The sequence below is a fragment of the Schistosoma mansoni genome, assembly GCF_000237925.1.
Source record: "Schistosoma mansoni, WGS project CABG00000000 data, chromosome 4 unplaced supercontig 0032, strain Puerto Rico, whole genome shotgun sequence".
Taxonomy (NCBI): domain Eukaryota; kingdom Metazoa; phylum Platyhelminthes; class Trematoda; order Strigeidida; family Schistosomatidae; genus Schistosoma; species Schistosoma mansoni.
The window spans coordinates 424,045-450,030 of NW_017386017.1; the positions used below are offsets into that span (position 1 = coordinate 424,045).

A 25,986-nucleotide genomic window follows, 5' to 3' on the forward strand; every position below is an offset into this window, starting at 1 on the left:
ACCGTCTTTTCGTCTGACCTTTAAGTATTCTGTCAACGCCGTACTTTCGATGTACTCAAAATCTTGGCTCCGGCTGACAATTGTTGCAACTTCGACTCCACGTTCTGCCATATGCTACTTACAAACAAACCTGTAAGTAGCGTCCGCTACTTCAGTATCTAATGATTCGATTATCTTCTCTGGATTAAAGTGTGAATAGAGAGGTTTAGGTGTAGCAACAGTGTAAATAGCACTTTATCTAGAAAAATATCTTTCAGTAAAGGAGTTTTAAGTGGTGAAATAACTTATGCAAAAGTATTTCCACACCTCATTTGAATTATACAAAACATTGCTTCTCTTCCCCACATACTATATTCCGTAAATATAGTCTGCTGATCATAAAGTTTTGAAAATTCCTCAAAACCAGTTTAACGAAGATAAAATTCCACTGTTGACAACAATGCTTCTCTGTGAAGGTTAACCCCCCCCCCAAAAAAAATACCGCTTAATTATTGGTTACTTGTTACTTTGTAAATTGAAATTTCTTTCTTCTTTTCATACCGAAATCCTCATTGAACCCCATTTGTTGTTTTCACCACGGTTAAAGTGATTGTCTTCTTTACAGTCTGTTACCTTTTTAGTATACTAAATTTTTAACTTATTTTCAAAGTCTTTATACATATATTTGTATTTAAATAATTTTTTGCCTAAATCATAGCCTTCATTGGTCTCTATCAATAAATCTTCCGTGTGAGATGTATCTTTTAGACTAGTGACTCTTAATTCACTGATTTGGAACTCACTCGCCGAGTTTTCCAACATAAGCGAATTTGTTATATGATCCATTTGTCATTCAATATCAAAAGCTAATGCCTATCTAACTTTCCATGTAGTTGACTTCATTAGTCAGGGTTTCTTATTTTAATGTTTTAAAACCGTTCTCAAAACTAGTCATTAATGAGCGCATAATAAGTAATATGTAAGGTTGTTTTTGTGGAAATTTACAAATTTTTTCTCTTGAATTATTAACGGAGCGGGATATATGGTGATAACTCTGTCGACAATTTCAATACTATATACAACACTTCTGTTCTGTTCTAGTCCCAGCTACTTCAGAAAACAAATCTTGTTAAGAAAGATATATAGTAAGTGAAGAAAGCTGGTTAAATTTGCTTCCACTTTAATTCACTAATGATATATCGATGTATTTCGGTGTTTATCAACTAAGTATTCATCACTCTTATGCAAAATAAGATTAAATTGATCAGCGCAATGAAATGTTCTTACCGAGTGAATCGGTACAAATGGGAATGTACTGAAAGTCAATAAAAGGAATTCATTTCAAACTAATATGTGAATATAATAATTAATTTCTGTTTAAAAGTTGTATTTGATGATTTTACATTCCCCAACACTTATTTCTTCTTCTTCTTCTTCTTCTTATTATTATTATCAGAAGGGGTTTTTGTAGAGATTTAGTATTTTCATAGTTGCAAGCGTGAGTCAATTGAAGCTAGACCACCAAGGAAAACCTGGAAGCACTGGTGCGAGACTGGTAGATCCTGGGTTCGAATCTCGCGAGTGCAGGATCGTGGATACGCGCTGCTGAGGAGTCCCATAATAGGACGAAACAGTCGTCCAGTGCTTCTAGGTTTTCGATGGTGGTCTAGCTTCAATTGACTCACGCTCTCAACCTATTTCTTACTCATGTTCTTTACACTGTAGCTCATTTTTTCTCTTAGGGATTATTCTTATTTAAAAATGTGTCATCTACTATAATATGCTGTTTGATATTTAGTTGACCACTGATAAACGATATCAAGTAAGTTGTGGTTCATGTTTTGTTATCATGTCCGGTCTGTAGTTGTTGCATATCTCTCTTCTTAAAATGTGCATGTGATTTTCCAATGTTCATACTATACATCATATTGTAAATTATACCTAGGTATTCTAATCTTCATTATCCTAGTTTAACTCGTATGTGTGTTGTTTACCCAGTACCTTTATATCAGTGGTATTCCTGCATTACATACCTATGTATATATGCATATTTGATCAGTCTGTCTCCTCTTTTGAAATATTTTATGTTGCTTGTTAGTACGTCAGTCATTCAACTGAAGTTTTTCTTACTTGAATATCATACTAGTAAGGAAGTACTTGCTTGCAGCATGTTAATAAATGACTTATTCATACTGTGACTAATGAACAGTGGGACCTCATCATTTTGTTGAAGAAATTATATTGTTCGATTAATTTTTATTATATCAGTCATAATCAATGTAGAGCCTGGCATAAATGTTCATTGGTCCAATTTGCCATACAACATTAGCTTAATGATGATGATGATGAAGATGGAGAATATTTTTCTAAAAGACAGAATGAGAAAGTATATATGAAGGAATATTTTAATTAAGGATCTAGAGCAAGGCAAATTGTATGTATATTTGCTCCATTGTGGCTAATTCTGAACTATATCACCCAACTTCTCCAACTACTGATCTCGGCTACTACACCGTCACTAACCAGATAGTCTGCATCCACAAACGTGACTCAGTTTAATAGTCAATAGGCCCATGGACTGAAAACACGTTTTAGTTCGGCTACTTCTAACTTTTATTGATTTAATTACTCGTACATCGGTTAACTAAAAGTTTAAAACCTACTGAATTTACTATTTCTTGCCTTTGTGATCAATAATAAATTCAAAACATAAACTAATGCTTCGTTGGAAAATTACCAAATATTTATTAGAAATGATAGTTAGAAGGGGTTTTGTGGAGATTTCAGTATTTTCATAGTTGAAAGCATGAGGCAATTAAAGCTAGACCACCAAGGTAAACCTGGAAGCACTGGACTGCCGTTTCGTCCTATTGTGGGACTCCTCAGTACGAGACTGGTAGGCCCTGGGTTCGAATCTCACGAGGCGAGGTCATGGATGCGCACTGCTGAGTAGTCCCACAACAGAACGAAACGGCAGTCTAGTGCTTCCAGGTTTTCGATGGTGGTCTAGCTTCAATTGACTCATACTTTCAACTAAGAAATGATAGTGTTAATATATTTCAATGCAAGTTGAATAGCTGCATGTTTTAGTGATAATTATTGTAATTGACTATTCTAATTATTGTTGTGACAATTTTCTGTTAGCTTTTCTTCCCCTTTATTCAACTGCATTAATTTATTTATTATTTTTAATGAGCATGTTTACAGTACTAGTTGTTTAAATGTTTTGGAATGCATTTTGTTTTCTTGTTTAATGTACAAATATCTTTGTATCCACTGATCGATAGCATTCGATCAACACTAAGACGGACTTGACACGCATGACATTGATCTCCACCCAGTGATCAATCAATTATGATTACATCTAAGTCCTACAGGAGGTCGGTCACAGCCCGAATAGCTCAGTGGTAACGTCTCTGACTGTGAGGCTGAGTGACACGTGATCGAATCCGTCAGGGAGCACCAGTTCCCTCAAGATTACAGGTACACCTTGCTGAAGAGTGCCAAGTAGCACGAAACCCGGGTCCAGGGTTTCCTGTTGACCACCTCCACAACCACCATCTTTGTATCCATCTTACTTGACTTTATAATATTTCTCTTTGTTTGGTATCTGAATGCTGAATGTGTGTGGATTTATTATAGATTTACACAAGTTTTTTTTTTAATTCTAAGTATCTATTTCTTACAAGAATTATCACTGATCGTAATGTATTGGTCCCTTATTTTAGGTTGATCGTCACTCATATTAATGTACTGTTAATCATCTAAATTGTACTCTATATCTGGTTTTAGATATTAGTAGCTATGTTACTTACTTACGCCTCTTACTCCCATTGGAGTATAGGCCACCTAGTAGCTATGTTATTAAATGTAAATTTACATTTTTAAACATCTCAACGATTAAAATAAATTAGCTTTATGATTTCTTCTGAGAATCTGGTCCGAGACTCTTTTGGAAAGTAATATGTATTTAAGAACTAGAAATATCTCTTATTTTTCAGTAGTAATATTTACTTTCTCTTCGTAGTCAATTATAATCCAAAAATTTAAAAGCAATTAAATGTTCCTAATTTACTCTTTGTAAAATTGATGACCTTTTTTTCTTTCCTCTCCTCAGTCGGCTTTTATATTTTACTATATATGTTTTACCATTGTGATGTGACTGTAGGCAATTATCTGGAAACCCTTAACCTAGAAAGTCTCATCATCCCTGGTAGGTTAGTGTCTGACAATATCTTGGAACGAATCTCGAAAGCTCTCTTGACTTTTGCCAAGCAAAGGATGGGTGTATTGCTCAGCAGTTCCTTCTGTATTACCCTACGGATGCGGAACGTGGTCTATGAATTTTAAACAAATAAGTAGGCTGCCGGCTTTTATTCACGAGTGTTTTCGAAACATTGCTCATGTATTGTAGGACGATCTAGTGAACAGTGAAACCTGTAGGCATAAGATATTAGGTAAAGACGCCAAATCAGTTGATGAAGTTTTGTAGTTACATCAACGCTGGTAAAAATGAATCTACCTGTTTTTAAATGTATGCTAACCTGATTTAATTAAATTGCAAACTCTAGTTGTTTCATTCCTCAATAAACACACATTTGGTTTAGTTTTGTCCTTTTTTGTCGTTGCTTCTCCACAACTGTTCATAAATTTTCCTGATTTTCCTTTTAATTCAGCTTGGGATGGTCACTTTGTCCTTATTTCGTACAATATTAAGCTTTCATTGTGAAGATGTTATGTATGAGTTAATATTCAAGTGAGTTGATTTATTCATTTCTCTTAATAAATTTCTTAATCATTATAACTTTTAGTGAGAATACTAAAACTTCACTATTTGAATCCTGACATTTTCACACCAAACGTTCGTTATGGACCATCGATAAACTGTATTTTCACAGATATTTGTGCTGGTTTATTGTTTACCCTACTAGGTGTTTGACTACTTATTGAATCTTGTGTTGTGTGTAAATTTCACATAACATATGTATGACTCAAAGTTTTGTGCACAAAAATCACTTTCTGTGCAACTTATTTGTCTGTCATTTTGAATCATTAAATCTCATGATTAGATTTTTGCTTCATTTACTCTATTTAAGTTATTCGGAGTTTAGAATGATACGTCTTGTTGATTGAACGCTATATTCGGATCCTAAGCTAATTTTGTAACCCTCAAGCTGGAACTACACAGCGACTTGAACACGAGAGAAAAGGCACAAATATGCGGGAAGCACTTTACTCCGAAGGTTCGTCTATGTACAGAAAATATAGGGTTTTTATAGTATTTTAGAAGTCCTTGGGTTTTCCCGAAAATTCTAGAATACTACTAAACATAGTAGCAGTGTAGTAATCAGCCAATCGGAATCTCTACATGTGACTTTTCATTTTCGCGATATTTGTAACAAAACTTCTAATCAAACGCTTATTGGATAAAATGCTTCTTAATGTTTTCCTGAGCTTGCCATGTCTATTGAGAAAAATTTACAGGATCATCCAAACAAGAAATAAATGGATTACCTTATCAAGAAATGTAGGGGTTTTGTTGTAGAATACACTTTGGGTTTTCTAGTTGTTTGTCAATAAATGTTAGTTCTTTTCGGTAAGGATAACTGTGATATTTACCTATTTTGTTACCTAATTTAGCATGCTTTCAGATGTTATAGATTGCCAATAGTGCTACAAATATTCTCGTTTTTTTGTATATTTATGAATCTTGGTTTAAAACTTCTTTTCTTACTTTGATTCTTTTCCCTACCATTCTGAGCTCAAGTATAAGAGAAGTCTGTGGATCTAGTGAGGAAATGTCAAGCATTCGAGTTGTGGACCTATCACATACCTATAATTATAAAATGATATAGCCTTAATTCACGAGCATTATAAGCAAGGATGGATGATGGCTAGCAGTGGAATCCAGGACGCTTGTTTCATCCTATTTGGGACTCGTCAGCTGGATGTTCACTAAGGGGCTCGAACCCAGTAACTTTCGCTTCAAACGCCATCGCGTTATCCATTCAGCTACTGAGTCCTGGTAGCCACTTGCTTGTGTAATGGGGTGAAATTTAAATTCACTTGGTATTGTTTGTTTGAATCTCCCCATTGATGCTTAGGACTGCGATTGGCTATCAGGATAGGACTCAGTAGCTGAGTGGATTAAGTGATGGCGTTTGAAGCGAACGGTACTGGGTTCGAGTCCCAGAGTGAACATCAACTCTGAGATGCAGGCACATCCAGCTGACGAGTCCCAAATAGGACGGAACACGAGTCTTGGATTCTACTGCTAGTCACTATCCATTTTTGCTTACTATTCAATTAGATTTTTATCAGGGTTTGATATATGAAGTCGTTGAGACTATTAAATGTTACTGAGATCACGAATCGATATGAACCTGGAAAAATGAACAAATATGAAAGTGGTTAACAAACATAAAAATTGCATAGTAAGAGGTATGCAAATAAGCCGTACAGATATATGGATAGTGAAGAATAGGTATAAAAAATGCAGTACTTACTTACGCCTGTTACCCCTCGTCGAGGAGCATAGGCCGCTCACCAGCATTCTCCATCCAACCCTGTCCTGAGCCTTCCTTTGCAGTTCTTTCCAGTTGCATTCATCCTTTTCATATCTGCTTCTATTTCCCGGCGTAGTGTGTTCTTTGGCCTTCCTCTTCTCCGCTTCCCTTCCGGATTCCAAGTTAGGGATTGAGTCGTGATGCACACTAGTGATTTCCTTAATGTATGTCCGATCCACTTCCAACGTCTTTTCCTAATTTCCTCTTCAGCTGGAAGCTGGTTTGTTCTTTCCCATAAAACGCTGTTGCTGATAGTATCCGGCCAATGGATGTTGAGTATTTTGCGTAGACAACTGTTTATAAATACTTGTACCTTCCTGATGATGGCCGTAGTAGTTCTCCACGTTTCAGCTCCATACAGTAGGACTGTCTTGACGTTCGTATTAAAGATTCTGACCTTGAAATTGGTTGAGAGTTGTTTTGAGTTCCATATTTTCTTCAATTGTAGAAATACTGCCCTTGCTTTGCCAATCCTCGCCTTTACATCTGCATCCGATCCTCCTTGTTTATCAATGATGCTCCCCAGGTACTTGAATGTTTCCACCTCTTCCAGAGTTTCGCCATCAAGTGTGATTGGGTTGGTGTTCTCCGTGTTGCATTTGAGAATCTTGCTTTTACCTTTGTGAATGTGGAGGCCTATCGATGCAGAGGCTACTGCTACATTTGCGGTCTTCATCTGCATTTGTTCGTGTGTATGAGAGAGGAGGGCTAGGTCATCTGCGAAGTCCAAATCATCTAATTGATTCTGAGAAGTCCATTGTATTCCGTATTTCCCTTCAGATGTCGAATTCTTCATAATTCAGTCAATCACCAGAAGGAAGAGGAATGGGGAGAGTAGACAGCCTTGTCTGACTCCGGTCCTTACTGGAAATGCATCTGTCAGCTGTCCTCCATGCATGACTTTGCACTGTAGTCCATCGTATGAGTTTTGGATAATGTTGACAATGTTTTCAGGAACTCCATAGTGTCGAAGAAGTTTCCATAATGTTCTCCTGTCCACGCTGTCAAACGCCTTCCCATAGTCAATGAAGTTGACGTATAGTGATGAGTTCCACTCAACTGATTGTTCAACGATGATCCGTAGTGTCGCAATCTGGTCTGTGCACGACCTATCCTTACGGAATCCAGCCTGTTGATCCCTAAGTTCGGTGTCTACTGCGTCTTTCATCCGATTCAGCAGCACTCTGTTGAAAACTTTTCCTGGTACTGATAACAAACTGATGCCTCTGTAGTTCTCACATTGGCTCAAATCTCCTTTCTTTGGTATCTTGATGAGATAACCTTCTTTCCAGTCCATTGGCACTTATTCCTCTTCCCAAATCTTCTTGAATAGAAGGTGAAGCATATTTGCAGTTATTTCAATGTCTGACTTCAGTGCTTCTGCTGGTATATTGTCAGGTCCTGCCGCCTTCCCACTTTTGATTTGTCTGTAGCTCTTCTAGAGTTACCGCCGGTCCCAAGCCCGGGTAAAGGAGGAGGGTTGGGCATGGGGTTAGCGACCCCATCCCGTAGAAAAGCTAACTCGCTAAAAAAAACGCTAACCAGAAAAAATAATTCAAAAAATGCAGTGAAGAAAAATAAACAAACTAAGAATGTGTGAAGTAAAATCGTTTGTTCAGTTTTATCGGAACAAGGAAGAGACAGGCGTATTACAAATTTCCTCTGAACTCAGAATCAGGTTGTTGTTTTGGATCTATCGAGCTTCTGCTGTATGTAGAATAAAAGACTGAACGTCGGCGGGAAACGAGGTTATATAGTAGGTTACTCAGAGTGATTTACTTCTATCTATCACTGTCTACCAAGTGCTATAAAACGGGGTTACATGTTGTCCGTATTTGATCCCTTCCGAACCACTCAGATAAATCTACACTCATTGGCTGTTAAATTCTGCTTGTATTGAAAGATAATTCAGACTCCTTAAAATGTACGATTAAATAGATGTATTTCAGTGTGAAATTCGTGTACACCATGATACAGTTGATGTTAGGTTTTAGTGGGGGTTACACTGAATATTTTTTTCGTATCACTAAGCCACAATCTCATACACGATCAAACCTAGTATCATTAAATCTCAGGATAACCGCTATACTTGTAGAACATAGAGTCGAATATCAATTATCATCCGCCTTTTGTCAATTTCAACCAATTGGTTGTGGTATTTCGTGTTGATCATTTTTAAAAATCTATCAATCAGTCTTTGAAGGAAAACTAACTTCAGATTTATTTTAGACCCTCACTTGATGAAATAATTTTGAGTTACTACTTATTAAACTTAAGGATTACTAAATTACTTACTATAGACAGTTAATATCATTGACTGATCTAAGGAGTCTCATACTAAAGACAATCTACTGTCCGGTGCTTCCTAGTTGTCTGACTAAGTTCAATCATGTGGGCTCTTTCTCTCTTGCTGACTAAGATTTCTATCTTACATTTAATAATATGCATAATTATCAACATAACTTGTAATTAATATCTGAGTAATGTATACATCTCATTGTTTGTCCGAATGGAGTTTATTTTATGTTTATTCTTTTATAACATTAAATTCCATTAATTAACTCACCAATTGATCATCCCAGTACGATAAACGTCTGTCATAGCAATGGACTATTATTAGAAATTCATTGAACGTTATCATGATCGTGATCATTATTTTATTTTTTTATTTCATTTAAACACATAAATATTGGTACAAACGGGCACCAGATATATATGCGCCCCACGAATCTCATTTTATTTGTGTGAGGGCTGTGATACTGCCAAGGTGCCCAAACTGAGCCTTTGACCTGAAAGTCTAGTCCACAAGGCAGTGGAGCATCTTAAGGAGATGCAGTCCTATGGTAGCCAGTGACCAATAATTGGTTCATGCGCCATTTGTTCCCTCAGGATACTGGAGCTAGCCCATGTGCACCATTGGTTTGGAATGAGGGTTTTCCAACTCCCCTAGATGGACCCTCTGTGTCCACCAACCCGGTTAAAGCGCCGGACATTCGTTTTTCGTCCTCTCAATTTTGTAAACAACACCCCCTTTGAGAGAAGACAGTGAGTAGGACTTCCCTGACAGAGGCTATATACGCCTGGCCATGTGAGAGCATTTCGAGAGGAAGAGCTAACTCCCCCACTCTTGGCCGTACCAGGGCATTTGCGGGCCGTGATCATTGTAGATTATATACATATATTTTGAATAAATGTAGAATATCTACTACATGTTTTCGTTTTAGTAATAAAAAAAAGATAGTTAGCAGTTTGAATAGGGTATGGATAACTTTTTTAGCTTGAGATCTATTATAATAATCATGTGTTTCTTACAAGACATGTGCTTTACAATCAAATGACATTTGTGTTCCATTTTTTGTGATATGGATTTCAAATTGATTTTTATGCACACACACACACACACACTTTAGAAGGTGTTGTTTATATGGTAACATGTTTTCATTTATCATTGTTGATGATTTTTTATAAACAACTAATGAAAATAAACATGATAGTTTTATATTGCAAGAACAAAAATAATACTTATTTAAATATTGTTACATATTGCATGAATGATCGTTTGTAAGATTATATATAGTAGTAATGATAACACATAAGAGAAAAGATGAAGTTATCTCTAACATTCTCAATGTTGATTGATTGTGTTGTATCCATCAATGTAGTCAATTTTCTCATTTATTTCATCGGTGTTTACTACATATTAGAGTGTAACATGCAGCCCCCAAATGCCCTGGTACGGCAAAGAGTGGGGAGAGTCCGCTCTCTCTCTCTCCAAATGCTCTCACATGGTCACGCGTATATAGCCTCTTCCAGGGAAGTCCTACGCACTGCCTTCTCGCAGCAGGGATGTCGTTTACGAAATTGAGAGGACGAAAAGCGAATGCTCGGCTCTTTAACCAGGTTGGTGGACACTGAAAGTTGGGAAACCCTGATTCCAAACCAATGGTGCACATGGGCTCCAGGATCCTGAAGGAACAAATGGCGTATGAAACAATCGTTGGTCATCGGCTACCATGGGAGTGCATCTGCTCACGATGCTGCACTGCCTTGTGGATCAGACCATTAGGTCAAAGGCTCCGGGTGTGGCCCGCTAAGAAAACCACCTGTTTCAGTTTGGGCACCTTGGCAGTATCACAGTCCTCACACAAATCGAATGAGATTTGTGCAGCGCATATATATCTGGTGCTTCCTTGTACCAATATTTATGTGTTTAAATAAATAAATAAGTAACTTGCACGGAATATTTCACTTTAAGCGTTTAGAAGTATGTATCTGTTACTGTCAGTGTAATCAGAACTAGAAATGTAATCTTTAGTGAAAATTAAATTAAAATATACACAGCTCATCAGCTAAGTAAATAGGAAAATGACCGAAAATGCTGAATATAGCAGACTTATTGGACACTAAAAACGTTGCGAATAACCTTCAGTCCAATGAAAATAATGTTATGATTTTAGTACAACGAATAAAAGATTTGAAATCAACAACCAATTATTTGAAGCTTATTTTGAAACTACTTTGAGTGCATTAATATAACACGTTCACTAAATATGAACGTAGCTATCTTTCTTATTCTGCAATTGGATTCAGTGAACATATAATTTATATTAAACCTGGTATACATCACCAGTGTATTCAAGAGTTTGACAGTTTATAGTAGACATTCACTTTACTATAAATCATACGATTTGAAGACTATTCATATCATAAAATGTTGTCAACTGAATCGCTGCTGAAAATTGCTAAGTATTGAAAATTTATTTCGTCCCATGTAATAGAGCTTCTCAATAATCGGTACCTACCATCCAAAACATTCTCGAGATCAAGTTTATTTGTTAACATAATACTTGTTTCGTCCTACCTAATTGGTCAGTTATTGTCCAGCTCTCAGGTCGGATAATATCCACTGATTCCAGCTACTGACTAGAACTTCTAATTCATAAACAATTACATCATAAGATTAAATAATCTTCTGTTCATATTCTCATATCTATTTGTCATATTATTGAAATCGTTAATTTCACTCTTTCTGACTCGCTGGTCTTCCTATTCTCTTCCATTTCTTAGGCATTTACTAGCTTTGAATCATTTAGATTCTGAAAGGTTTGATTCTTCACCAAATGGACTTCATAAAACTCTACTGACTGGATCTGCATTATGTTTATCCAACAATGGAACAACACAACAACCAAAACTACTTTGGTCTACTTCACCACGATCAACCGTGAAACATACTACTTATTATCATCCTACGGTGGATCAGTTAATCCCACATCTTGTTAAATCAGCTGAATTATTTTTATCATTAGCCAATACATCATCTTGTAATGATAAATTTTCAAAATCCAGATGTCAGTCAACAACAACAGATAATTCTGAAGTTGGCACTACACAACTAAAGAATGAGAAGAGGCAAAAATCAAGTATATCCTACTGGTATGTTGACTTTTTTGATGACATATACTTCTTTTTATTGAATAGTTCGACTTCAGCTGCTACTGGGAGGTGGGACTAAAGCTTGCCTGTTTTAATGAACCGATCAAACTATGTCGGCTGAACTACTCATTCTTTCAGGTCCTGCCATCTCAGAAAGATTAGTTGCAGAGTTGTAAGACTGCAAGCAAAAAAATATAGTTTAAGAATGACATCGTACTGCTGACTGTTTAGAAGTTTAACAGCAGTGAGGTGTTTCCCTTCTATCTGCCTCCTCACAACTGAAGGAAGTGGTTAGAAGAAGCGGATTGTAGAAAAATAACAAACCTCACTTCACCCCACGAATTTCCGTCACCTGTGATAAAGCCTTAAAAGTACGAAGCTAGGACATCTTAAACTACTCATGAAAAGGTCATAAGTGGTCAACTTCAAGCAGTTATCCCTCGAGCTCTGGGGTCACGTTCCCAAGCAGTCAAAGTCACCCTTATTTCAGTTTTTTCATATATCTCGATGAAAAATATCTCTTCACTGTATGTGCAAATGGGAAGTGACAAATACTCTCACACCTCTAGCAGCACTCGAAATCATCAGCCCCAAAGATTTGGATAAGACCACTTCAATTATCCCTCCTACTCGAACAAAGATATGTGAGCTGAGACATCGAACTCTTCCAATAACATGCCTCATTTATAACTTCACAACTATCTTTCGACCCTGAGGTGGCATGTGAACACAGGAACGTCAGATGTTTGTACTCGCCCAGCCTAACAGACTTGAACCTGCAATCAAATGCTATAGATCGTTTCAAAAAATTAATCACCACCTCATTTTAATAAGCTTTATTATTTCAAATCGCATTTATCATTTTAATTGTGCCAGTGTTTGACAAAGAGATGGTGTCGGATCTCACTTTTTCACTTCTTAAGACACTTCTCCGATTACTTCATTGATATTTTAATAAGCTTATTTCTTTGTCTTATTTCTGAAGAGGTTCTAATTACAGTTACACTCTGCCCCCAAATGCCCTGGTACGGCCGAGAGTGGGGAGAGTTCGCACTCCCTCTCGAAATGCTCTCACATGGCCGCGCGTATATAGCCCCTCCCAGGGAAGTCCTACTCACTGCCTTCTCGTGGCGGGGGTGTTGTTCACGAAATTGAGAGGACGAAAAACGAATGTCCGGCGCTTTAACCGGGTTGGTGGACACAGAAAGTCCATCTAGGGGAGTTGGAAAACCCTCATTCCAAACCAATGATGCACATGGGCTAGCTCCAGTATCCTGAGGGAACAAATGGCGAATGGACCAGTTATTGGTCACCGGCTACCATGGGAATCCATCTCCTCACGATGCTCCACTGCCTTGTGAGTTAGACCTCTAGGTCAAAGGCTCTGGGTGTGGCCCCCTAAGAAAACCACCTGATTCGGTTTGGGCACCTTGGCAGTATCACAGCCCTCTCGCAAATAAATGAAATGGAACATTCAACTGACAATTATATTCTCGTTCATACTAGAAACAAATCAATTTGCATTATTACTATCATTATTATTATTATTTACCATATCGCTAATTCACCCCCTTTTATCCCCAATTTGTGTAACCTTACTTTTCAACTTATGCAGCAGCTCGCTCTTGGTGGAAAATCTGTCCTATCTAAACGATCTTCAGTCACTGTCTGGTTGAAAGTGAATGCTTCTACAGATTATGAATACTGAAGCAGTCTTCCTGAAACCACGTACGCCGTTCAAGCTGGCTTCCTTCAACGTTCGCACACTAATGCAGATCGGACAACAGATAGGGCTGGCTATGTCTTTGGAAGGTCTTAATGTTGATGTTTGTTGTCTATCCGAGACCTGTATTCAAGACTCTAGTGAAGTACTACAAATCCGCTCTCCATCTGTCGCCTCAAAAAGCTTGTTTCACGTGCGCTTATCCGGGGACCCTGTGGCATCTTCGTCTGGTCTTGCTGGCGTTGGTGTCGCACTAAGCGTTAGGGCTGAGGCAGCACTAATCGATTGGATCCCCATTAACAGTCGGTTATGTGCTGTTAGATTAGAAAGTTCCATCAAAGTGAGGAGAAATCGGCGTGAGAAACGGTGTCTTTTCGTCATCTCCGCTTATGCTCCGACAGATTGCAGCCCGGATGCAATCAAGGATGAGTTTTACCATCAGTTAACAGTTCTTCTCCAGAAAGCGCGTTCGACAGATATTGTAGTACTAGCCGGAGACTTGAATGCCCAGGTCGGGCGTCTAGGCACAGAAGAGAGTCGTTTAGGTGGCCGATGGGGACTTGTTGGTCGCAGGACAGATAACGGGGACCGTTTGCTGCAACTGTGCACAGACCACGACCTGTTTCTGGCCAACACTAACTTCCGGCACAGTCATCGCCGGTGTGCCACCTGGCGTCCTCCCTCTGCATCTCAAGCCTGGACTCAGATTGATCACATCGCGATCAGCTACCGCTGGCGTGGTTGTGTACAAGACTGCCGCTCCTTTTGGAGTACCTATCTGGAGTCTGATCATGCCCTGGTCTGCGCCAATCTCACCTTACTTTTTAGTGGCCGAAGGATTGACCGTCATCAACGGATCGATGTTAGTAAACTGGCTGCAACTTCTGTTGCAAGTAAGTATCGAGCGGAGCTAGCCTCTAGACTAGCTACCATCCCACCGAAAAGTATAGATGAGCATTGGTTGCATCTTCACGACGCCATGAAAATGGCGAGTAAAGCCGCTTGCCGCTTCGCGAAACGTCCCGCTTACAAGCACTGGGTTTCTTCTGGCTCCTTACAACTGATGGAAGCCCGTCGGTCTACTCCGGGTGACCGTGAGTTTGACCACAAACGAAGGCTGTTACGTAATGAAATTGGGCAAAGCTTGCGTAAGGACCGAGAAGCCTGGTGGTCGGAGCGTGCTAATGAGATGGAAGCAGCAGCTGCATCTGGTAACTGCCGGAAGCTCTTCCAACTCATCCGAGCCACTGGTAGCAAGAAGTCTGGTGTGAGTGAAACAATCTACGAGGATGATGGGATGCCAATCACTAACATCTCTCGACGTCTTGGACGATGGGCGGAATTTTTCGAAGGGCAGTTCAACTGGCCTGCTACTCCGGCAACATAAACCAGTTTGTCCTGCCCCCCATGGCCGGTGACGACTGATCCACCAAACGAGGCGGAAGTCCGCAAGGAACTCCAACTCTTGAAACGTTACAAATCACCGGGCCCAGATGACTTACCTCCGGCTCTTTTTAAAGATGGTGGTGACTTTCTGACTAAGGAATTGACTGTGTTGTTTGGAAAGGTTTGGGAGCTAGAAAGTGTTCCAACATCATGGAATGAGTCGATAGTCGTCCCTATCTTTAAAAAGGGTTCACGTTGTTCCTGTAACAACTATCGGGGGATAAGTCTACTTCCGATTGCGTCCAAACTATTGGCTTCTATCATTCTTCGTAGGTTGTTTAAAACCCGAGAACGATTGACTCACGAGGAGCAGGCTGGTTTTCGTTCTGGTCGAGGATGCATTGATCATATCTTCACCCTCCGCCAAATGCTAGAACACCGTCATACTTATCGCAGGCCAACAATCGTAGTGTTTCTTGATATCAGGGCGGCCTTCGATTCGTTGGACAGGACTGTTCTCTGGGATTGTCTATTGAAGAAGGGTGTGCCTGAGAAGTTCATTAACATCTTAAAGGTCCTGTATACGAACACCTCAGGCAGAGTGAGGGCATACAACCACCTTTCTCCCTTGTTCCATTCGAGCAGTGGGGTTAGGCAGGGTTGCCCGATCTCACCATTCCTCTTCAACTTTACCATCGACGACATCCTGGAAACAGCTCTGATGGATGTAAGTAATGGCGGTGTGGATATGTTGCCTGGAGAACGACTTCTCGACCTCGAGTATGCGGATGATATTGTCTTACTGTGCGATAATGCCCAAGGCATGCAATCCGCACTTAATCAGTTGGCAGTCAGTGTCCGCAGGTACGGCATGTGCTTTGCATCCTCCAAGTGCAAGGTACTCCTACAAGACTGGCAGGATTCTCATCCTGCACTCACCCTGGATGGTGAGCAGATTGAAGTAGTTGAGAAGTTCGTGTATCTAGGTAGTTACATAAGTGCTGGTGGGGGCGTGAGTGATGAGATTGATGCACGTATAATGAAAGCCAGAGCGGCTTATGCCAATCTGGGCCATCTTTGGCGCCTTCGTGATGTTAGTCTGGCTGTAAAAGGTCGGATCTACAACGCGTCGGTGAGAGCAGTTTTGCTCTATGCTTGTGAAACCTGGACTCTCCGAGTTGAGGATGTTAGACGTCTCTCTGTGTTCGATCATCGTTGTCTCCGAAGGATTGCTGACATTCAGTGGCAACACCATGTTAGTAATGCAGAGGTTTGGCATCGTGTGCTCGGGCGCAGAGACGATAATTCAATCGGTGTCACCATCTTGAAACACCGACTTCGGTGGCTTGGACATGTTTTACGAATGTCGTCCCAGAGAATTCCACGTCGTGCATTATTTGCCGACTCTGGGACTGGTTGGAAAAAGCGGAGAGGAGGTCAGTGTGTGACATGGTGCCGAGGCATGAAAGAAAGCTGCAAAGGGCTAGCTTCTGTTGGTCCTTCACGACTCCCTGGCTGGGGTCCGAGAGATGGTACAACACAGTGGCTAGAGACGTTATCAGATATGGCTCAGAATAGAAGCCAGTGGCGATCCTGCTGTAACCTTTTACTTTCTTCATAAAGAGCGGCTATAACTTTCCTAACTGAGAGAGCTCTTCTGGTTGTACATTTCAGTTCCCCCCTTCATTACTCTTCTCCTTTTCTTTTTTTTCTTCCTTTATATATACGCATCTTCTTCCTTCTCCTCCCATTCTCATTATTTTGTGTGGCGCATATGTATCCGGTGCCCTTTGTACCAATATATATGTGATTAAATAAATAAATAACAGTTACACTCAATAGATGTTTGTCTAAGTAACATTCACTTAGTCTATAGAGCTGTTGGTGGAAATATAACTTTGCTTTATGGGTTAGCTATGTTTAAGAAAGATAAAATGGTGTCTATGTTCAACAGTTTTACTTCAGACAGTGCTAATATAGACTAAACTACTTGCTTCAAAAATCGACATGTTATATATATAATGATATATTCTCATTTTATAATCTTTAATCATTGTTTCATTGTAATAGTCCTATCGAAAAACTATGTAATGTTTCAAAAGAAGTCATATTCAGTGGTCATGGAGACTCTGTGCCTACAATCGATCCCTTAACAAGTTTAAATCGTTCAAACAACTTTAATAACGAATCAATTGATGATGATGATGATGATGATAATGATGATGATGATGATTTGAACAAAACATTAAACAACGAATGGGTTGTTATTCGTTCAACACCACTCCATCCTATTTTAGTGGCTAATAATTATCCGGAATTAATAAATTATATTAAAAATGCCAATTTGCGTGTATCACGACGTCGTCAAGCTTGTAAATCATGGCGCTCACAGTATTGGCCAAAAATGACTGAAGATTATAAAGGGAGTCAATCAACAACATCACCAGTAAGAGATGATTATTTATTAGAATTACAAGAGAAACGATCACGTTGTGATTTGTATAGAACAATCCGTTCGTCGAAATATACAAATAGTAGCGGTTGTGTAACACCGGACTTAATGCCTAATGGATTATCAGCTAGAGATCGTACAAAATTTATGCCAGACACAGTCGATAATGGTAGCAAAAACGAATGGAACAGTGTATGTGATGATATATCATTGTCTTCACCATTGTTATTGCATAGTTTATCCAGTAAACATGCTTCATCTTTATATCAATTAAATTATATAAATGATTCATCAGATGATGAAAGTAGTCAAGAGAATATGAAACAATCTAACAATTCAAATACTACTGATAATAACACAACTCTTATCGCTGCTAATAATTCTGAGTTGACTGTCTCTGAAACTGATGCCCTTGACAAGACAATTAATTCATGTTTGCCAACTGATAAACAGTTATCCAATTCTTGTTCAACAGAATCATTTCATTCAACAACTATGGACAATAAACAGCCACAAATACAATCATCAGAATTGTCGACAACATTAAAAATGAACAGTCATGAAGAAGGATGTTATAACACAGGCTCTAGTGTACCATGTAATCTCACACCCACAAATTCTACACCATCATGTACATGTTTGTCAACATTACCGGATTTGCTAAGATTAGCTCATCTAGATCCAAGTATAGAATTACATAATAGTAATCTCGCTACATCTACCACCACAGTGTGTACAAAAACTGATTTTAATGAAAGACAAGAATATGAATTAGAGAATTTTTTAGCTGCATTAGATTGTTTACCATCACCAGGACATTGTCCAAAACATTTTGGACATTTGCCACCTTTTATTTCCTATAGCAAAATTGACGAGGAATTTTTTAAAAAATTGGATGATTATATACATGAATTTGAAAATTCAAAAATTAAATTTACTGAAGCTGATAGTAGTACTGTTAGTAGTACAACAATAACTAATGATAATCCTATTCATAATTGTAGTGATAACGATGATGAGGGTAAAAATGATGCCGAAACAAAATCTAAACTCTTACAATCTTCTCTATTATCTTCGTTAATGGTTCGATCATGTAATGATGCCTTGGATTCGATATCATTAAACAGACTTGACTTAATACACCAACAACAATGTCAGAATTCAGGGAGTCATAGTAGTTGTAGTAATCATTCACACTTAACAGATTTCTCTTCAACTTCATCGACACAATCTGCAAAACATTATTCAAATTCAGTTGGTGTTGCTGGTGGTATAGGTAAGTGTGGTGATGATGATTGTATTTCAAACTTATATCATGATGATATTAAATTAATGACATGCAATTCAACACTCACTATAAATCCCCTACATTAATCGGATTTGAATCTACAGAGTATTGGTTAAAAATCAGACATTCAAACCACTGAAAAACCAAGATACATGCAAGTGTGACTTTTAGTATATACTAATTACAATCCTCGATCATTGGTACACAATTACCTTGCTTAGATTTAGGTATACGGTTCGAGACAGTCATCAGAAACCTTATCAACTACCATCGTCATATCCTAATCACCTAAGAGCCTTTCTACTTTACTCATGTTAACTGTCAAAGTGTAACGCGATAATCGAAGGTTATGTATTTTATATGTCGTAGTTATTACAGGTGTGAAAATTTCAACAAATGATTTGTATCTTCCACGCAGCACTCTAAACAACAATACTCATCAACTCAACTATGAAATTACTACAATCTCCACAAAAACTCCCGATAACTAAATAATCCACATGTGAATGTTTCTTTGGAAATTTTGACCACGCAATGTAGGTGTAAATTAGGACAAGACACATTAAATCCCTAAATATATGATATTAAATGTGAATATAAAATACCCCTTCGGTACTATCTGTAGCTTAAGCTGGAAAAACCAGTCTGTCAAATTCTTGATTCTCGGAGGAAAATTTATAACTCCAAGGTAACTGTAATAAGATTATCACAACTCTCAGTGTCCATCTTTGCTTACTTTGATGTGTGAGCTTATCATCAGTATATGTCAATGTTCATTAATTCATTTAATCTGCAAAGTATTCTCTGAATTAATTGTAAGACTTGACTACTGATGGAACGTACTTGAGCGTTATCATATATTACGATATCTCACTCATATAGTTCGCTAATATCAAATGTTTACTCAAGAAAATGATAGTCATCGTAAATAAATCAGGTGTTTAGGAAATGTATTACAAAAGCCTAATCACTGCCTAACTTGACGAGTTAGTGTAGGAGTAAGTTAAAAGAAACTTAGGGGCGGCTGAACCAAGACTTGAGATCAGTTCACAAAGTTATTGACTAATAGTTTGAGGCATGTTTTTAGATGCAAACTATCTGGCTAGAGTCCTCGCGACTAGTGGTTGGAAACGTTGACTCAGAGTTGTTCATAACTGCCTATGTACATTCTCTATCTTCCTCTTGATTTCTAATTCCACTATTCTTTCAAATATGCTTTTTCATTTTACCTTTTCGTACCATATTCCTAATGTTTAATTCCTTTCATAGTCGTTTTTACTAAACTATTCAAATCTCTTTTGCGATTTATCCTGTTAGTTTTATCTCAACATACCAATATCATAAGACAACTTGAGCTAACGCATATTTGTTCAAAGTTCTACATTGCTTACACGTGATTGGTCAAGAAATGACTTTTATTCCTGATGAATGAGAAATGCATCTTTGGTAGCTTAATTTCCTAATATATACGCCAAATTAGTTAATCAACAAATTTACTTTCTCACTATCAGTAATTTCACTTAAGTAATAGGTTGAACTTCTGCATAGGAAGATTGTGTATCACTATCAACCCTCAGACACCACGTCTCACAACAAAGAAATAATGAAATGTTAAAGCTTCTAACTGCAAAATAGTGTGACATTGTGGTGTATGCTACTTATGTTGATAGATATAAATAGTATATAACGGCAATAGGAAGTGAAATGTGTGTTATCAGAAGATTGAAATGAAGAGAACAGGAAGGAAATTGGAGAGCAATCTAAATAGCGACAGAACTAGGGGAATAATGGAGTGTGTAAATGCTATAGCGTGTGAGTGCGTACGTGCCCTGTTTATATATCAACGTTATAAGACCCCCAATCAGAGAGCCGCGAATTATCGATTGGGAAAGTGACACACGAAAACCATACGAGCAGTCTAGAGTGCGTATCGGTCCTGCTATCTGCCTAGCCCAGCCAGTTAAGTCCAGAACACCAATAACAGCCTCTGCAATATGAATCATTATTCTCAAACATATTGGGTTTATATACCAAACAAACTGACCACATCGTACCATAAAATAGAAAATGACATTTGTACAAGAATTAGCCAAAAGTGGCTGTGAATAGGGGGTACAGTAATCAATAGACTGGGGATAACTAAAGAATGGTAAATCGTATTATAATAGTCTATGGGTCAAAATAAAGTTCATAATAAAAGGGAAACGAATATGAATAGGTTAGTTACTCAATAACTATACAATGGGAAATATACATATCATATTTGTCCATAGATAGTTCTCAAAGTTACCACTCATGACTCTCCACTTATTTATTTATTTCAACACATAAATATTGGTACAAAGGGGAACCAGATACGTATGCGCCTCACAAATCTCACTTGATTTGTGTGAGGACTGTGATACTGCCAAGGTGCCCAGACTGAAGCAGGTGGTTTTCTTAGGGGGCCACGCCCAGATCCTTTGACCTGAAGGCCTAGTTCACAAGGCAGTGCAGCGTCGTAAGGAGATGCAGTCCCATGGTAGCCGGTGACCAACGACTGATTCATACACCATTTGTTCCTTCAGGATACTGGAGCTAGCCCATGTGCACCATTGGTTTGGAATGAGGGTTTTCCAAGTGCCCTAGGTGGACTTTCTGTGTCCACCAACCCGGTTAAAGCCCCGGGCATTCGCTTTTCGTCCTCTCAATTTCGTAAACAACAGTAATACCACGAGAAGGCAGTGAGTAAGACTTCCCTGGCAGAGGCTATATATTTGCGTGACCATGTGAGAGCATTTGGAGAGGGAGAGCGGACTCTCCCCACTCTCGACTGTACCAGGGCATTTGGGTGCCATAACTCTCCACGGGATACAACAGTAAAATACAACGCAAAGATGTGCAAATAATGTATTTAATGTATGATTTTCATATTTTATCAAGTCATTGTGTGATTTTGTGGTTTTTCTCACCTGAGTTTTCGTCTATTCCAACAGTACTATCTCACTATAAAATGCATTCATTTTTATTATTTAAGTACTATGGTTTATGCATTTGTTTGTTTTTTTTTCCATTAAAATACTAGGTCCATTTTTGTCCATACTCTTAAATCGTTTGGCTAATATGCACAATAATTGTTTTTTTACTAATCTCCTTCTAACTGATATATTTGCTGCATTGGCCTCTTATCCATGTCCACTGTTATATGAATTCTTATTGAATCCAATTGGTTTAAGTATAAAACCATCAGTTAATACTCTTTATAAAGTAAGTAATATCAAATATTTACTATATTTTTCTATCGGTATGAATAAATGTATCTTTTTCTTTAATTGTGTGTTCTATTGACCAACTTGCGTCATTTTTGGCGACGAATTTGCTGTGTGGCAGTTCGCACAGTATTTTGAGACCACTGATTAAGGGATGTCAGCGTTAGCCCCCAAATGCCCTGGTACAGTCGAGAGTGGGGAGAGTCCGCTCTCCCTCTCCAAATGCTCTCACATGGTCACGCAAATATATAGCCTCTGCCAGGGAAGTCTTACTCACTGCCTTCTCGTGGTATTACTGTTGTTTACGAAATTGAGAGGACGAAAAGCGAATGCCCGGGGCTTTAACCGGGTTGGTGGACACAGAAAGTCCACCTAGGGCACTTGGAAAACCCTCATTCCAAACCAATGGTGCACATGGGCTAGCTCCAGTATCCTGAAGGAACAAATGGTGTATGAATCAGTCGTTGGTCACCGGCTACCATGGGACTGCATCTCCTTACGACGCTGCACTGCCTTGTGAACTAGGCCTTCAGGTCAAAGGCTCTGGGTGTGGCCCCCTAAGAAAACCACCTGCTTCAGTCTGGGCACCTTGGCAGTATCACAGTCCTCACACAAATCAAGTGAGATTTGTGAGGCGCATACGTATCTGGTTCCCCTTTGTACCAATATTTATGTGTTTAAATAAAATAATAAATAAATAATAACACAGCTAGTGTTGTCTGAGCAAAGCCTAACACATTAGTGTTTATTTTTACTTGTTCAGTTTGCAATGAGGCATAGCGGCTATTTAGTTAGTGTTGTAATGAAAAAGAACCTAATTTGATTAACCTTCACTGGGACACTAGATTGATCATCATGCTAGATCACTTGGCATACTCGACTTAGTTATCTGACTAATAACGAAGTACCCGATTAGATCAGAATATAAATTTATTAATACAAAGTAAAAATTAGTAAACGTAGGGTGCACTCAGTTTTACATAATAAAATAGTCTCATAACTGGATATGTTTACCGTCGCTTATTTGGCAGTCATCCGAGGTTTCACTTCAACCAAATGTATGGCAATTCAGTATTCCAAGCATTTAGTTCTTGCTACAACGCCGCTGATGTTTATTAAAAATATTTTTGTCAGTTCAACTTCCTTACATATTTTTAAACTCTGTGCATCACTCTTCATTGTCCATCGTGTTCAGGTGCTCCGATCTGTGCATAGTCAAATTGTAGTCGCTTCTGAATCTGTTGAACAATGGAAATCACTTGTATTTCGTGCGCGTGTTTATTTAAATATTGTCTGGCCAGGTCCTTTCAAGATGAAAATTGATCCAAATTTTTATACAACAAAAGAGAATTCACAACGTAATAAAACTAAAATGATGGCAACAACGACAGAGCATCAATCAAATACTACTTATAGTAGTAAAAGAGGTATGTTAACAGTGTGCGAATTTGTGTGATTCAACAGTTTAAGTGTTCTTTAGAAATATATCCACCGTTTTAATATCGATAATGACCACAACGTTTCAGTGATACTAGTTTGTTCAAAGTGATTTACAATTATTCACTTTTAATTGCGAATGTATATTTCCCAAAGATATTTGATTAGTTGGTAAGATCTGATAGAAATATGCATCCACAACTCGGAACGACAGACGCTTCACATCATACTTTGGATAACTCTATACAACATGGGTTTCATGTTAGTATGTGCTTATTAGCAAAGCGTACCTGTAATCTTGAGGGGTCGGTTAGAACTCGAGTCACTTAGTGTCACAGTACGAGACGTTGCCACTGAGTTATTCGGAGAGTGGCTAGCGTTTTGTACGACTGAGATATCCACACTGATTGACCAACCCTCATGAAGCATTACAGATATATAGAGAGGAGAGAGATCATCCAGATGAAATTGAATGACAGTGCTGAAGCAAAAATTTAACGTATACTTCGAAACAAATTATGAATAGTTAAAGAGTTGAGTACAATTAATATTCTCAAATTTTTGAAAGGAATGAGTGTAGTTGCTCCAATGTGACATTTCAAATCATATCAGTGTAAATGATCAACGTTAATGATCTATCGTGTCATGATTCCCGAATATGTGATTTACATTTTCTGATATGACTCGTCTCACTGTTAAATGAGCATATGAATAGATGATCACCTTTGATGGTTTTCAACTTATTATTATGCTAGCCAGTTCTATATGTTTGAGGTTGGTAATGGCCAGGCCATGTCTGAATGATATTGGAAATATTCTTTATCATGAAACATCCACAAGTTTTTAAGCAAAGTTCAGTCTCAGCAAGAAGCGGAGTCCACGACGCACATTTCATCCCGTTTGAGACTCGTCTGCTGGGTGTTCCTGTGCGTTCTGGATATCACTACTTGTCACACACTAAATATATTAAAACTTGTAACTTAATGCTTTACAACACAGTTAACTCATGATACCGTTAGTAGCTGATCAGTTGCAGTCCTTAATTACTATTAATTAAAAGTTGCAAACCCTTAATAATCAAGAAAATTGGCTTGTAAAACATGATAGAATAAATTTGGAAATGGAGTGTAGTCGTCAAGTCTTGGAGAACAAGATTATTTTAGTTTGAAGCAAAAATTTAAAAAGATGGAAGCAAAGATATGTAAGATTAAAGATAATGACCATGGTCTAGGAAGAATTGGTGGATGGTTTTTTCATACATAGAGTATGTGGCATTCTCTACACTCACAGCAAAGACTCTAAGTATCACTCAATTCCTCTCTTACTTAACGTGTCACTGTATTGGCTAAATACTTTGTATAGTATCCCTGCTTGATTTACAATAAATATAAAAGTTTACAAACTAATGCCAATCCATTTTTTTGCTCTATTTAGGTGTATCTGAGGACAAGAGAAACATTTCTTCCTGTTTATCACGTAATAGTCTTCTTGAAAATTCAAATCATCATTCACCTTTGAATACTATAAACAAAGATTCACTTCAACATGTAGTTCCATTATTACCTGTTACCTATTCTTTACCAATAAATAATGATAATAAAGCTAATTCAAAACGTTTACATCGTAGTTCTATCAGTGGTGGTAGCAATCATTTAAATCTACGCCATAGAAGTCATAGTCGTGTAAATCAGTTTTTAAATTTAACAAGTCGTATTGGTTTAAGTCCAGTATTAAAACGTGCATCCCTTCATCATGGTAGCCGTACATCTAGTTCTTCCTCTTCTAATCAAAATTATACCAATAACAAATCTAAATTCTTAAATTCAGGATCTGATGAAGAGGATCAAAATGATGTTCATCATTTCATTGGTAATGAAAACAGTAATAATAGTACTAATGATAATCCATTTTATTCAGATCCAACTACAGATATTACAATAAAAACACGTAATTTAGTATTTGCTTCAATTATTTTTGATGAATTCTGTTTTGAACTTGCCGCATTATGTTATGAGCATAGTTTAAATCCTGATATTCATTTAAACAAATCAAACATAAATTAAACCAATATAATTATCATTACTATAGTATTATACATTATTATTTGGTTATTCAATTCATTGAACTTTATATTTACGCTTAGGACTCCACTCAGATCTCTTTCGTTCATTCATTCATTGATTCATTCTTGTTTCTATAAAAAAAAATGTTTATCCTGAAGAAGTCTAGACAAGTTAGCTGGACGAAACATTGAAAATGATTTAAAATTCAATGGCTGAGATTATTTCGAATATAATTTTTCATATATAATATCGATTATATTTTTTATTTGTCATCATCATCTTTCTTGTTGTTCATGGGTTTTTCTTTTCTGTATTTCTTCTTTTTTTTGCTTAGCAACAAAACTTCCACATACTTTAATATGTTTGTTCTTTTGTTTCAAGTTTCAAGTATTATACCCCCCTTTTGTA

The 25,986-nt window shown here is 37.8% G+C and overlaps 1 protein-coding gene and 1 non-coding gene across 2 annotated transcripts in view; both read left to right on the top strand.

The window, feature by feature from the left end:
• Positions 1–25,578, top strand: part of Smp_149080 (hypothetical protein) — a gene marked incomplete at its 3' end in the record, with an annotated part of 41,820 nt that extends 16,242 nt beyond the window's left edge. Inside the window, exons 6-11 of the mRNA XM_018791112.1 lie at positions 4,656–4,735; positions 11,613–11,968; positions 17,460–18,818; positions 21,895–22,076; positions 23,274–23,505; positions 24,950–25,578. Coding sequence (XP_018645631.1) covers positions 4,656–4,735; positions 11,613–11,968; positions 17,460–18,818; positions 21,895–22,076; positions 23,274–23,505; positions 24,950–25,578 — 2,838 coding nt within the window. The remainder of the gene's footprint in view (positions 1–4,655; positions 4,736–11,612; positions 11,969–17,459; positions 18,819–21,894; positions 22,077–23,273; positions 23,506–24,949) is intronic.
• Positions 6,111–6,177, top strand: Smp_tRNA_00442_Gln_TTG.1.1. The gene has a single exon. It is a non-coding gene (tRNA).
• Positions 25,579–25,986: the final 408 nt, after the last annotated feature.